This window comes from Bombina bombina, chromosome 7, assembly GCF_027579735.1.
Source record: "Bombina bombina isolate aBomBom1 chromosome 7, aBomBom1.pri, whole genome shotgun sequence".
Taxonomy (NCBI): Eukaryota; Metazoa; Chordata; class Amphibia; order Anura; family Bombinatoridae; genus Bombina; species Bombina bombina.
Genome location: NC_069505.1, coordinates 434,079,748 through 434,095,239, shown reverse-complemented (window position 1 = coordinate 434,095,239; position 15,492 = coordinate 434,079,748). Strand labels below are relative to the sequence as shown.

Sequence of the window (15,492 nt, the reverse complement as noted above, 5' to 3'; positions counted from 1 at the left end):
CCCAAAATAAAAAAAATTCCCTACCCTAATCTAAATTACAAAAGTTAACAGCTCTATTACCAGCCCTTAAAAGGGCTTTTTGCGGGGCATGCCCCAAAGTAATCAGCTCTTTTGCCTGTAAAAAAAAACACAATACCACCCCCCAACATTAAAACCCACCACCCACATACCCCTACTCTAACCCAAACCCCCCTTAAATAAACCTAACACTACCCCCCTGAAGATCTCCTTACCTTGAGTCGTCTTCACCCAACCGGGCCGAAGTCTTCATCCGATGGGGCAGAAGAGGACATCCAGACTGGCAGAAGTCTTCATCCTATCCGGGCAGAAGAGGACATCCGGACCGGCAGACATCTTCATCCAAGCGGCATCTTCTATCTTCATCCATCCAACGAGGAGCGGCTCCATCTTCAAGACCTCCAGTGCGGAACATCCTCCTTCCCCGACGACTACCCGGATGGATGAAGATAGAATATGCCGCTTGTATGAAGATGTCTGCCGGTCCGGATGTCCTCTTCTGCCCGGATAGGATGAAGACTGCTGCCGGTCTAGATGTCCTCTTCTGCCCCATCGGATGAAGACTTCGGCCCGGTTGGGTGAAGACGACTCAAGGTAGGGAGATCTTCGGGGGGTAGTGTTAGGTTTATTTAAGGGGGGTTTGGGTTAGAGTAGGGGTATGTGGGTGGTGGGTTTCAATGTTGGGGGGTGGTATTGTGGGGTTTTTTACAGGCAAAAGAGCTGATTACTTTGGGGCATGCCCCGCAAAAAGCCCTTTTAAGGGCTGGTAATAGAGCTGTTAACTTTTGTAATTTAGATTAGGGTAGGGATTTTTTTTTTTGGGGGGGGGCTTTGTTATTTTATTAGGGGGCTTAGAGTAGGTGTAATTAGCTTAAAATTCTTGTAATCTTTTTTTATTTTTTGTAATTTAGTGTTTTTTATTTTGTAATTTAGTTTAGTTTATTTAATTGTAGGTAATTGTAGGTAATTTATTTAATTATAGTGTAGTGTTAGGTTTAATTGTAACTTAGGTTAGGATTTATTTTACAGGTAATTTTGTACTTATTTTAACTAGGTAGCTATTAAATAGTTATTAACTATTTAATAGCTATTGTACCTAGTTAAAATAAATACAAAGTTGCCTGTAAAATAAATATAAATCCTAAAATAGCTACAATATAATTATTCGTTATATTGTAGCTATATTAGGGTTTATTTTACAGGTAAGTATTCAGTTTTAAATAGGAATACTTTAGTTAATAAGATTTAATTTATTTCGTTAGATTAAAATGATATTTAATTTAGGGGGATGTTAGGGTTAGGGTTAGACTTAGCTTTAGGGGTTACTACATATATTAGAGTAGCGGCAAGGTCCGGTCGGCAGATTAGGGGTAAATACTTGAAGTTAGGTGGCAGCGATGTTAGGGAGGGCAGATTAGGGGTTAATACTATTTATTATAAGGTTTGCGAGGCGGGAGTGCGGCAGTTTAGGGGTTAATACATTTATTAGAGTAGCGGAGAGGCAGATTAGGGGTTAATAAGTGTAGGTAAGGTAGCGGCGACGTTGGGGGGGGCAGATTAGGGGTTAATAAATATTATGTAGGTGTCGGCGATGTTGGGGGCAGCAGATTAGGGGTACATAGGTATAATGTAGGTTGCGGCGGTGTCCGGAGCGGCAGATTAGGGGTTAATAGTATAATGCAGGTGTCAGCGATAGCGGGGGCGGCAGATTAGGGGTTAATAAGTGTAAGGTTAGGGGTGTTTAGACTTGGGGTTCATGTTAGGGTGTTAGGTGCAGACTTAGAAACTGTTTCCCCATAGGAAACAATGGGACTGCGTTAGGAGCTTAACGCTGCTTTTTGCAGGTGTTAGGTTTTTTTCAGCCCAAACTGCCCAATTGTTTCCTATGGGGGAATCGTGCACGAGCACGTTTTTCCAGCTAGCCGCTACCGTAAGCAACGCTGGTATTGAGGGTTGAAGTGGCGGTAAATATGCCTTTACGCTCCCTTTTTGGAGCCTAACGCAGCCCTTCAGAGAACTCTAAATACCAGCGTTGTTTAGAAGCAGCGCTAGAAAAAAAAAGACGCGTAGCTAATGCACCCCTTCAGCCGCAAAACTCTAAATCTAGGCGATAGTTTTCGGTTTAGGGAGGTGGTGAGAAGTCGCACCCTTCGATCTGACTATATAATCCAGAATTCCAGTGTGGGCTTCACCCTCCCCTCCGCTCTGCCGTGTTCTTACCTCATAGGATTGAGGTCACTTCTCATAAGTAGGTATTCCACCTGTCTATTTTTGCAGGAAGTTATCGTTCATATACGATCTACGGTTGAGACTGTTTTTCAACACTAGGAAATACATACAGTATAACTGAACTTTTAGCTACATTGATCTTTTGCACACTGCCATTTGTTTGGATATTGTATTGCCTTTATTTTAACACATTCCCTCTGCGCTGGATACATTCTTTTTGTCATTGTGAGATATATACATAATACATACACAAGAATAAATATAGCTATAGCTATCGTGCACCATAGAAGAAGTCTATGGGGAAAGGGATTTAGTCGCATTGTCTGACCTGCAGATGTTAGTGCTCACGAGGTAACATTTTACTTTTAACTTGTAATATGAGCGCAAGTATAGCAGCTGTTAGAGCTCAATAGCGTAACATTTTTGTAATCCCACCCTCTATAGGTAATACACAGCCTGTTACAGATCACAAGTAGATGTTAGGGTACACAAGTGAAAAGTTAGGCGCCACATCTAGCAGCGATTACCTTACCAGAGTGAATCCCGATCCTTATCCAGATGGGCAAACTGGGTAAATGCAGCAATTCAAAAGACCCCATAAAGCTCAGGATTTCCAAAGCCATTCTGCAAATATCTACTGCGTGTCTATTCCCATTACGGTTTGGCAAACCACTGACTACCATGTATGCATCACCGATCGTCTCAACCTATAGAATGACAGGAACTGCTAGGTATGAGCAGGGGTCAAAATGTACTAATGTAACTAATATTTATGTGCTCAGTCCCTGCTAGTGCCACAGTGTACTAATGACAGTGACATGTTTATGTGCTCAGTACCTGCTAGTGCCACAGTGTACTAATGACAGTGACATGTTTATGTGCTCAGTCCCTGATAGTGTCACAGTGTACTAATGACAGTGACATGTCTATGTGCTCAGTCTCTGATAGTGTCACAGTGTACTAATGACAGTGACATGTTTATGTGCTCAGTACCTGCTAGTGTCACAGTGTACTAATGACAGTGACATGTTTATGTGCTCAGTACCTGCTAGTGTCACAGTGTACTAATGACAGTGACATGTTTATGTGCTCAGTCCCTGCTAGTGTCACAGTGTACTAATGACAGTGACATGTTTATGTGCTCAGTCCCTGCTAGTGTCACAGTGTACTAATGACAATGACATGTTTATGTGCTTAGTACCTGCTAGTGCCACAGTGTACTAATGACAGTGACATGTTTATGTGCTCAGTCCCTGCTAATGTCACAGTGTACTAATGACAGTGACATGTTTATGTGCTCAGTACCTACTAGTGCCACAGTGTACTAATGACAGTGACATGTTTATGTGCTCAGTCCCTGCTAGTGCCACAGTGTACTAATAACAGTGAAATGTTTATGTGCTCAGTCCCTGCTAGTGCCAGTGTACTAATGACAGTGACATGTTTATGTGCTCAGTCCCTGCTAGTGCCACAGTGTACTAATGACAGTGACATGTTTATGTGCTCAGTCCCTGCTAGTGTCACAGTGTACTAATGACAGTGACATGTTTATGTGCTCAGTACCTGCAAGTGTCACAGTGAACTAATGACAGTGACGTGTTTATGTGCTCACTAACTGCTAGTATCACAGTGTACTAATGACAGTGACATGTTTATGTGCTCACTAACTGCTAGTATCACAGTGTACTAATGACAGTGACATGTTTATGTGCTCAGTCCCTGCTAGTGTCACAGTGTACTAATGACAGTGACATGTTTATGTGCTCAGTCCCTGCTAGTGCCACAGTGTACTAATGACAGTGACATGTTTATGTGCTCAGTTCCTGCTAGTGTCACAGTGTACGAATGACAATGACATGTTTATGTGCTTAGTACCTGCTAGTGCCACACTGTACTAATGACAGTGACATGTTTATGTGCTCAGTCCCTGCTAATGTCACAGTGTACTAATGACAGTGACATGTTTATGTGCTCAGTACCTACTAGTGCCACAGTGTACTAATGACAGTGACATGTTTATGTGCTCAGTCCCTGCTAGTGCCACAGTGTACTAATAACAGTGAAATGTTTATGTGCTCAGTCCCTGCTAGTGCCACAGTGTACTAATGACAGTGACATGTTTATGTGCTCAGTCCCTGCTAGTGCCACAGTGTACTAAAGACAGTGACATGTTTATGTGCTCAGTCCCTGCTAATGCCACAGTGTACTAATGACAGTGACATGTTTATGTGCTCAGTCCCTGCTAGTGTCACAGTGTACTAATGACAGTGACATGTTTATGTGCTCAGTACCTGCTAGTGTCACAGTGTACTAATGACAGTGACGTGTTTATGTGCTCACTAACTGCTAGTATCACAGTGTACTAATGACAGTGACATGTTAATGTGCTCAGTCCCTGCTAGTGTCACAGTGTACTAATGACAGTGACATGCTTATGTGCTCAGTCCCTGCTAGTGTCACAGTGTACTAATGACAATGACATGTTTATGTGCTCAGTACCTACTAGTGCCACAGTGTACTAATGATAGTGACATGTTTATGTGATCAGTCCCTGCTAATGTCACAGTGTACTAATGACAGTGACATGTTTATGTGCTCAGTACCTGCTAGTGTCACAGCGTACTAATGACAGTGACATATTTATGTGCTCAGTCCCTGCTAGTGCCACAGTGTAGTATTGACAGTGACATATTTATGTGCTCAGTCCCTGCTAGTGCCACAGTGTACTAATGACAGTGACATATTTATGTGCTCAGTCCCTGCTAGTGCCACAGTGTACTAATGACAGTGACATATTTATATGCTCAGTCCCTGCTAGTGCCACAGTGTACTAAAGACAGTGACATGTTTATGTGCTCAGTACCTGCTAGTGTCACAGTGTACTAATGACAGTGACATGCTTATGTGCTCAGTACCTGCTAGTGTCACAGTGTACTAATGACAGTGACATGCTTATGTGCTCAGTACCTGCTAGTGTCACAGTGTACTAATGACAGTGACATGTTTATGTGCTCAGTCCCTGCTAATGCCACAGTGTACTAATGACAGTGACATGTTTATGTGCTCAGTCCCTGCTAGTGTCACAGTGTACTAATGACAGTGACATGTTTATGTGCTCAGTACCTGCTAGTGTCACAGTGTACTAATGACAGTGACGTGTTTATGTGCTCACTAACTGCTAGTGCCACAGTGTACTAATGATAGTGACATGTTTATGTGCTCAGTCCCTGCTAATGTCACAGTGTACTAATGACAGTGACATGTTTATGTGCTCAGTACCTGCTAGTGTCACAGCGTACTAATGACAGTGACATATTTATGTGCTCAGTCCCTGCTAGTGCCACAGTGTAGTATTGACAGTGACATATTTATGTGCTCAGTCCCTGCTAGTGCCACAGTGTACTAATGACAGTGACATATTTATGTGCTCAGTCCCTGCTAGTGCCACAGTGTACTAATGACAGTGACATATTTATATGCTCAGTCCCTGCTAGTGCCACAGTGTACTAATGACAGTGACATGTTTATGTGCTCAGTACCTACTAGTGCCATAGTGTACTAATGACAGTGACATATTTATGTGCTCAGACCCTGCTAGTGCCACAGTGTGCTAATGACAGTGACATATTTATGTGCTCAGTCCCTGCTAGTGCCACAGTGTACTAATGACAGTGACATATTTATGTGCTCAGTACCTGCTAGTGCCACAGTGTACTAATGACAGTGACATGTTTATGTGCTCAGTACCTGCTAGTGACACAGTGTACTAATGGCAGTGACATGTTTATGTGCTCAGTACCTGCTAGTGTCACAGTGAACTAATGACAGTGACGTGTTTATGTGCTCACTAACTGCTAGTATCACAGTGTACTAATGACAGTGACATGTTTATGTGCTCACTAACTGCTAGTATCACAGTGTACTAATGACAGTGACATGTTTATGTGCTCAGTCCCTGATAGTGTCACAGTGTACTAATGACAGTGACATGTTTATGTGCTCAGTCCCTGCTAGTGCCACAGTGTACTAATGACAGTGACATGTTTATGTGCTCAGTCCCTGCTAGTGTCACAGTGTACGAATGACAATGACATGTTTATGTGCTTAGTACCTGCTAGTGCCACAGTGTACTAATGACAGTGACATGTTTATGTGCTCAGTCCCTGCTAATGTCACAGTGTACTAATAACAGTGAAATGTTTATGTGCTCAGTCCCTGCTAGTGCCAGTGTACTAATGACAGTGACATGTGTATGTGCTCAGTCCCTGCTAGTGCCACAGTGTACTAATGACAGTGATATGTTTATGTGCTCAGTCCCTGCTAGTGCCAGTGTACTAATGACAGTGACATGTGTATGTGCTCAGTCCCTGCTAGTGCCACAGTGTACTAATGACAGTGACATGTGTATGTGCTCAGTCCCTGCTAGTGCCACAGTGTACTAATGACAGTGACATGTTTATGTGCTCAGTCCCTGCTAGTGTCACAGTGTACTAATGACAGTGACATGTTTATGTGCTCAGTACCTACTAGTGCCAGTGTACTAATGACAGTGACATGTGTATGTGCTCAGTCCCTGCTAGTGCCACAGTGTACTAATGACAGTGACATGTTTATGTGCTCAGTCCCTGCTAGTGTCACAGTGTACTAATGACAGTGACATGTTTATGTGCTCAGTACCTACTAGTGCCACAGTGTACTAATGACAGTGACATGTTTATGTGCTCAGTCCCTGCTAGTGCCACAGTGTACTAATAACAGTGAAATGTTTATGTGCTCAGTCCCTGCTAGTGCCAGTGTACTAATGACAGTGACATGTTTATGTGCTCAGTCCCTGCTAGTGCCACAGTGTACTAAAGACAGTGACATGTTTATGTGCTCAGTCCCTGCTAATGCCACAGTGTACTAATGACAGTGACATGTTTATGTGCTCAGTCCCTGCTAGTGTCACAGTATACTAATGACAGTGACATGTTTATGTGCTCAGTACCTGCTAGTGTCACAGTGTACTAATGACAGTGACGTGTTTATGTGCTCACTAACTGCTAGTATCACAGTGTACTAATGACAGTGACATGTTTATGTGCTCAGTCCCTGCTAGTGTTACAGTGTACTAATGACAGTGACATGTGTATGTGCTCAGTCCCTGCTAGTGTCACAGTGTACTAATGACAGTGACATGTTTATGTGCTCAGTCCCTGCTAGTGTTACAGTGTACTAATGACAGTGACATGTGTATGTGCTCAGTCCCTGCTAGTGTCACAGTGTACTAATGACAGTGACATGCTTATGTGCTCAGTCCCTGCTAGTGTCACAGTGTACTAATAAAAAAAAAAAAAAAAAAAAAGGGGATGTGGGTGGCGCCACTGAAGGCTAACTGTATAACAGATCAAACAAAATCAAATAAATAATATTAATAATGTAATATCAATGTTGTAAATTGATTGCGATCCAATGCATAAAAGAAGTAATAAAATGCCCCTTTGGGTCTAAACACAAGGTAATAACTATAAGTATAGATAAATGGATAAGTCACGGGGCTGAGTTATAACAGTATAAATCACAACATATACTAGTAGGACTCCTATGTAGCTAAAACACACTCAGCTGAAAAATTGTGATACAAATTATGGGGTGTTGAATAAAACTAGTTTAATTAAAGGAACATTTACTAATAAAACATTTTATCACAGGACATTCAGACACATATAGCTATAATAGCACCGGTGCTAACAAACTTTAAAAACCTTAATAGAACAATGTTAAATTCATATAAGACTAAAAGTTAATAACGATAATACTAGCTAAGAATAATAAATAAAGAACTAAATGCATACAAAAAAGGCTCAAAATTCAACCCAAAAATGCAATAAAATGGACATAAGAAAACGTTGTCAAGGAACCTAATACAGCAGCATTTCTCAAAGTCTATTTGGATACCTCTGCTTGGATCTTGACAAAGGCCTAAAGCCGATACGCGTGGATTGTACTGATTCCCTAAAACACCTGTGAGAGTGTTTGCAAGACAAGGAGAGGCTGATTGAAAGCCTCGCATGAACAGTTACTGAGCTCCCAGAACCGTACCATCAAGCCAGGATCAATAGCTTGAACCGACCAAGCAAGGAGGAAGGCTGATTGGTTGAACGGTAGGAGCGGGTTTTTTCAAAAAAAGTGCGCGCACTGAGTTCCTATACGACTACCGACGGAGCAGAAGGAATTCCCTTACGGCATCAGCAAATACTTAGAGCTGCCAGCTACATCGTCTAATTCATCTAAGTGAAAGTTCCAACTGTTAAGAAGTTAACCTGGTGGTTATTTAACCCCGAGACTGGTTTGTGGTTTCTCAAGTAAGTGAAAATCGTCAATTCAAAATCCAGCATTATTTCTGTGACTTAATTCCAGTTTGCTATAAAGCCACAAATTCGTTACAAAGTTACAAACATCCAAAAAAGAGTCCGGGTTATTTAAAGACTCATGTGACACAATCACTTTACTCACTGTATGTTGCAACATTATAACCCTGGTCCGGAAAAGTATCAAATAGAACCATTACTAGTGCTCACGCAGCAGAGGTATCCAAATAGACTTTGAGAAATGCTGCTGTATTAGGTTCCTTGACAACGTTTTCTTATGTCCATTTTATTGCATTTTTGGGTTGAATTTTGAGCCTTTTTTGTATGCATTTAGTTCTTTATTTATTATTCTTAGCTAGTATTATCGTTATTAACTTTTAGTCTTATATGAATTTAACATTGTTCTATTAAGGTTTTTAAAGTTTGTTAGCACCGGTGCTATTATAGCTATATGTGTCTGAATGTCCTGTGATAAAATGTTTTATTAGTAAATGTTCCTTTAATTAAACTAGTTTTATTCAACACCCCATTATTTGTATCACAATTTTTCAGCTGAGTGTGTTTTAGCTACATAGGAGTCCTACTAGTATATGTTGTGATTTATACTGTTATAACTCAGCCCCGTGACTTATCCATTTATCTATACTTATAGTTATTACCTTGTGTTTAGACCCAAAGGGGCATTTTATTACTTCTTTTATGCATTGGATCGCAATCAATTTACAACATTGATATTACATTATTAATATTATTTATTTGATTTTGTTTGATCTGTTATACAGTTAGCCTTCAGTGGCGCCACCCACATCCCCTTTTTTCTTGGTTCAACGATTTTTTCACACACTGTGAGGAGTGTGAATAGTGGGTAGGCTACAACTGTCATCACTGAGCTCCCTGACATATCTAACTTATCTTCACAGTGTACTAATGACAATGACATGTTTATGTGCTCAGTACCTACTAGTGCCACAGTGTACTAATGATAGTGACATGTTTATGTGCTCAGTCCCTGCTAATGTCACAGTGTACTAATGACAGTGACATGTTTATGTGCTCAGTACCTGCTAGTGTCACAGCGTACTAATGACAGTGACATATTTGTGTGCTCAGTCCCTGCTAGTGCCACAGTGTAGTATTGACAGTGACATATTTATGTGCTCAGTCCCTGCTAGTGCCACAGTGTACTAATGACAGTGACATATTTATATGCTCAGTCCCTGCTAGTGCCACAGTGTACTAAAGACAGTGACATGTTTATGTGCTCAGTCCCTGCTAATGCCACAGTGTACTAATGACAGTGACATGTTTATGTGCTCAGTCCCTGCTAGTGTCACAGTGTACTAATGACAGTGACATGTTTATGTGCTCAGTACCTGCTAGTGTCACAGTGTACTAATGACAGTGACGTGTTTATGTGCTCACTAACTGCTAGTGCCACAGTGTACTAATGATAGTGACCTGTTTATGTGCTCAGTACCTGCTAGTGTCACAGTGTACTAATGACAGTGACATGTTTATGTGCTCAGTCCCAGCTAATGTCACAGTGTACTAATGACAGTGACATGTTTATGTGCTCAGTACCTGCTAGTGTCACAGCGTACTAATGACAGTGACATATTTATGTGCTCAGTCCCTGCTAGTGCCACAGTGTAGTATTGACAGTGACATATTTATGTGCTCAGTCCCTGCTAGTGCCACAGTGTACTAATGACAGTGACATATTTATGTGCTCAGTCCCTGCTAGTGCCACAGTGTACTAATGACAGTGACATATTTATATGCTCAGTCCCTGCTAGTGCCACAGTGTACTAATGACAGTGACATGTTTATGTGCTCAGTACCTACTAGTGCCATAGTGTACTAATGACAGTGACATATTTATGTGCTCAGACCCTGCTAGTGCCACAGTGTGCTAATGACAGTGACATATTTATGTGCTCAGTCCCTGCTAGTGCCACAGTGTACTAATGACAGTGACATATTTATGTGCTCAGTACCTGCTAGTGCCACAGTGTACTAATGACAGTGACATGTTTATGTGCTCAGTACCTGCTAGTGACACAGTGTACTAATGGCAGTGACATGTTTATGTGCTCAGTACCTGCTAGTGTCACAGTGAACTAATGACAGTGACGTGTTTATGTGCTCACTAACTGCTAGTATCACAGTGTACTAATGACAGTGACATGTTTATGTGCTCACTAACTGCTAGTATCACAGTGTACTAATGACAGTGACATGTTTATGTGCTCAGTCCCTGCTAGTGTCACAGTGTACTAATGACAGTGACATGTTTATGTGCTCAGTCCCTGCTAGTGCCACAGTGTACTAATGACAGTGACATGTTTATGTGCTCAGTCCCTGCTAGTGTCACAGTGTACGAATGACAATGACATGTTTATGTGCTTAGTACCTGCTAGTGCCACAGTGTACTAATGACAGTGACATGTTTATGTGCTCAGTCCCTGCTAATGTCACAGTGTACTAATAACAGTGAAATGTTTATGTGCTCAGTCCCTGCTAGTGCCAGTGTACTAATGACAGTGACATGTGTATGTGCTCAGTCCCTGCTAGTGCCACAGTGTACTAATGACAGTGACATGTTTATGTGCTCAGTACCTACTAGTGCCACAGTGTACTAATGACAGTGACATGTTTATGTGCTCAGTCCCTGCTAGTGCCACAGTGTACTAATAACAGTGAAATGTTTATGTGCTCAGTCCCTGCTAGTGCCAGTGTACTAATGACAGTGACATGTTTATGTGCTCAGTCCCTGCTAGTACCACAGTGTACTAAAGACAGTGACATGTTTATGTGCTCAGTCCCTGCTAATGCCACAGTGTACTAATGACAGTGACATGTTTATGTGCTCAGTCCCTGCTAGTGTCACAGTGTACTAATGACAGTGACATGTTTATGTGCTCAGTACCTGCTAGTGTCACAGTGTACTAATGACAGTGACGTGTTTATGTGCTCACTAACTGCTAGTATCACAGTGTACTAATGACAGTGACATGTTTATGTGCTCAGTCCCTGCTAGTGTCACAGTGTACTAATGACAGTGACATGTTTATGTGCTCAGTCCCTGCTAGTGTCACAGTGTACTAATGACAATGACATGTTTATGTGCTCAGTACCTACTAGTGCCACAGTGTACTAATGATAGTGACATGTTTATGTGCTCAGTCCCTGCTAATGTCACAGTGTACTAATGACAGTGACATGTTTATGTGCTCAGTACCTGCTAGTGTCACAGCGTACTTATGACAGTGACATATTTATGTGCTCAGTCCCTGCTAGTGCCACAGTGTAGTATTGACAGTGACATATTTATGTGCTCACTCCCTGCTAGTGCCACAGTGTACTAATGACAGTGACATATTTATGTGCTCAGTCCCTGCTAGTGCCACCGTGTACTAATGACAGTGACATATTTATATGCTCAGTCCCTGCTAGTGCCACAGTGTACTAATGACAGTGACATGTTTATGTGCTCAGTACCTACTAGTGCCATAGTGTACTAATGACAGTGACATATTTATGTGCTCAGACCCTGCTAGTGCCACAGTGTGCTAATGACAGTGACATATTTATGTGCTCAGTCCCTGCTAGTGCCACAGTGTACTAAGGACAGTGACATATTTATGTGCTCAGTACCTGCTAGTGCCACAGTGTACTAATGACAGTGACATGTTTATGTGCTCAGTACCAGCTAGTGTCACAGTGTACTAATGATAGTGACATGTTTATGTGCTTAGTACATGCTAGTGTCACAGTGTACTAATGACAGTGACATGTTTATGTGCTCAGTAGCTGCTAGTGCCACAGTGTACTAATGACAGTGACATGTTTATGTGCTCAGTTCCTGCTAATGACAGTGTACTAATGACAGTGACATCTTTATGTGCTCAGGGCCTGCTAGTGTCAAAGTGTACTAATGACAGTGACATGTTTATGTGCTCACTACCTGCTAGTGTCACAGTGTACTAATGACAGTGACATGTTTATTTGCTCAGTCCCTGCTAGTGTCACAGTGTACTAATGACAGTGACATGTTCATATGCTCAGTCCCTGCTAGTGTCACAGTGTACTAATGACAGTGACATGTTTATGTGCTCAGTCCCTGCTAGTGCCACAGTGTACTAATGAAAGTGACATGTTTATGTGCTCAGTCCCTGCTAGTGTCACAATGTATTAATGACAGTGACATGTTTATGTGCTCAGTCCCTGCTAGTGCCACAGTGTACTAATGACAGTGACATGTTTATGTGCTCAGTACCTGCTAGTGTCACAGTGTACTAATGACAGTGACATGTTTATGTACTCAGTACCTGCTAGTGTTACAGTGTACTAATGACAGTGACATGTTTATGTGCTCAGTCCCTGCTAGTGTCACAGCGTACTAATGACAGTGACATATTTATGTGCTCAGTACCTGCTAGTGTCACAGTGTACTAATGACAGTGACATGTTTATGTACTCAGTACCTGCTAGTGTTACAGTGTACTAATGACAGTGACATGTTTATGTGCTCAGTACCTGCTAGTGTCACAGCGTACTAATGACAGTGACATATTTATGTGCTCAGTCCCTGCTAGTGCCACAGTGTAGTAATGACAGTGACATATTTATGTGCTCAGTCCCTGCTAGTGCCACAGTGTACTAATGACAGTGACATGTTTATGTACTCAGTACCTACTAGTGCCATAGTGTACTAATGACAGTGACATATTTATGTGCTCAGACCCTGCTAGTGCCACAGTGTGCTAATGACAGTGACATATTTATGTGCTCAGTACCTGCTAGTGCCACAGTGTACTAATGACAGTGACATGTTTATGTGCTCAGTACCAGCTAGTGTCACAGTGTACTAATGATAGTGACATGTTTATGTGCTTAGTACATGCTAGTGCCACTGTGTAATAATGACAGTGAAATGTTTATGTGCTCAGTCCCTGCTAGTGTCACAGTGTACTAATGACAGTGACATGTTTATGTGCCCAATATCTGCTAGTGTCACAGTGTACTAATGACAGTGACATGTTTATGTGCTCAGTAGCTGCTAGTGCCACAGTGTACTAATGACAGTGACATGTTTATGTGCTCAGTTCCTGCTAATGACAGTGTACTAATGACAGTGACATCTTTATGTGCTCAGGGCCTGCTAGTGTCAAAGTGTACTAATGACAGTGACATGTTTATTTGCTCAGTCCCTGCTAGTGTCACAGTGTACTAATGACAGTGACATGTTCATATGCTCAGTCCCTGCTAGTGTCACAGTGTACTAATGACAGTGACATGTTTATGTGCTCAGTCCCTGCTAGTGCCACAGTGTACTAATGACAGTGACATGTTTATGTGCTCAGTCCCTGCTAGTGTCACAATGTACTAATGACAGTGACATGTTTATGTGCTCAGTACCTGCTAGTGCCACAGTGTACTAATGACAGTGACATGTTTATGTGCTCAGTACCTGCTAGTGTCACAGTGTACTAATGACAGTGACATGTTTATGTGCTCAGTCCCTGCTAGTGTTACAGTGAACTAAAGACAGTGACATGTTTATGTGCTCAGTCCCTGCTAGTGCTACAGTGTACTAATGACAGTGACATGTTTATGTGCTCAGTCCCTGCTAGTGCTACAGTGTACTAATGACAGTGACATGTTTATGTGCTCAATCCCTGCTAGTGTTACAGTGTACTAATGACAGTGACATGCTTATGTGCTCAATCCCTGCTAGTGCCACAGTGTACTAATGACAGTGACATGTTTATGTGCTCAGTCCCTGCTAGTATCACAGTGTACTGATGACAATAACATGTTTATGTGCTCAGTACCTGCTAGTGTCACAGTGTACTAATGACAGTGACATGTTTATGTGCTCAGTACCTGCTAGTGTCACAGTGTACTAATGACAGTGACATGTTTATGTGCTCAGTCCCTGCTAGTGTCACAGTGTACTAATGACAGTGACATGTTTATGTGCTCAGTCCCTGCTAGTGTCACAGTGTACTAATGACAGTGACATGTTTACATGCTCAGTCCCTGATAATATCACAGTGTACTAATGACAGTGACATGTTTATGTGCTCAGTCCCTGATAGTATCACAGTGTATTAATGACAGTGACATGTTTATGTGCTCAGTCCCTGCTAGTGTCACAGTGTACTAATGACAGTGACATGCTTATGTGCTCAGTACCTGCTAGTGTCACAGTGTACTAATGACAGTGACATGTTTATGTGCTCAATACCTTCTGGTGTCACAGTGTACTAATGACAGTGACATGTTTATGTGCTCAGTACCTGCTAGTATCACAGTATACTAATGACAGTGACATGTTTATGTGCTCAGTCCCTGCTAGTGCTACAGTGTACTAATGACAGTGACATGTTTATGTGCTCAGTACCTGTTAGTGCCACAGTGCACTAATGACAGTGACATGTTTATGTTCTCAGTACCTGCTACTGCCACAGTGTACTAATGACAGTGACATGTTTATGTGTTCAGTACCTGCTAGTATCACAGTGTACTAATGACAGTGACATGTTTATGTGCTCAGTACCTGCTAATGTCACTGTGTACTAATGACAGTGACATGTTTATGTGCTCAGTACCTGCTAGTGCCACAGTGAACTAATGACAGTGACATGTTTATGTGCTCAGTACCTGCTAGTGTCACAGTGTACTAATGACAGTGACATGTTTATGTGCTCAGTACCTGCTAGTGCCACAGTGTACTAATGACAGTGACATGTTTATGTGCTCAGTACCTGCTAGTGCCACAGTGTACCAATGACAGTGACATGTTTATGTGCTCAGTACCTGCTAGTGCCACAGTGTACTAATGACAATGACATGTTTATGTGCTCAGTCCCTGCTAGTGCCACAGTGT

The 15,492-nt window shown here is 41.9% G+C and overlaps 1 protein-coding gene across 1 annotated transcript in view; it reads right to left on the bottom strand.

The window, feature by feature from the left end:
* GUCY2C (guanylate cyclase 2C) overlaps positions 1–15,492 on the bottom strand; it is a 262,021-nt gene that overhangs the window by 28,717 nt on the left and 217,812 nt on the right. The window contains exon 23 of the mRNA XM_053689439.1: positions 2,780–2,954. Within this exon, the coding sequence (XP_053545414.1) occupies positions 2,780–2,954 (175 nt within the window). The remainder of the gene's footprint in view (positions 1–2,779; positions 2,955–15,492) is intronic.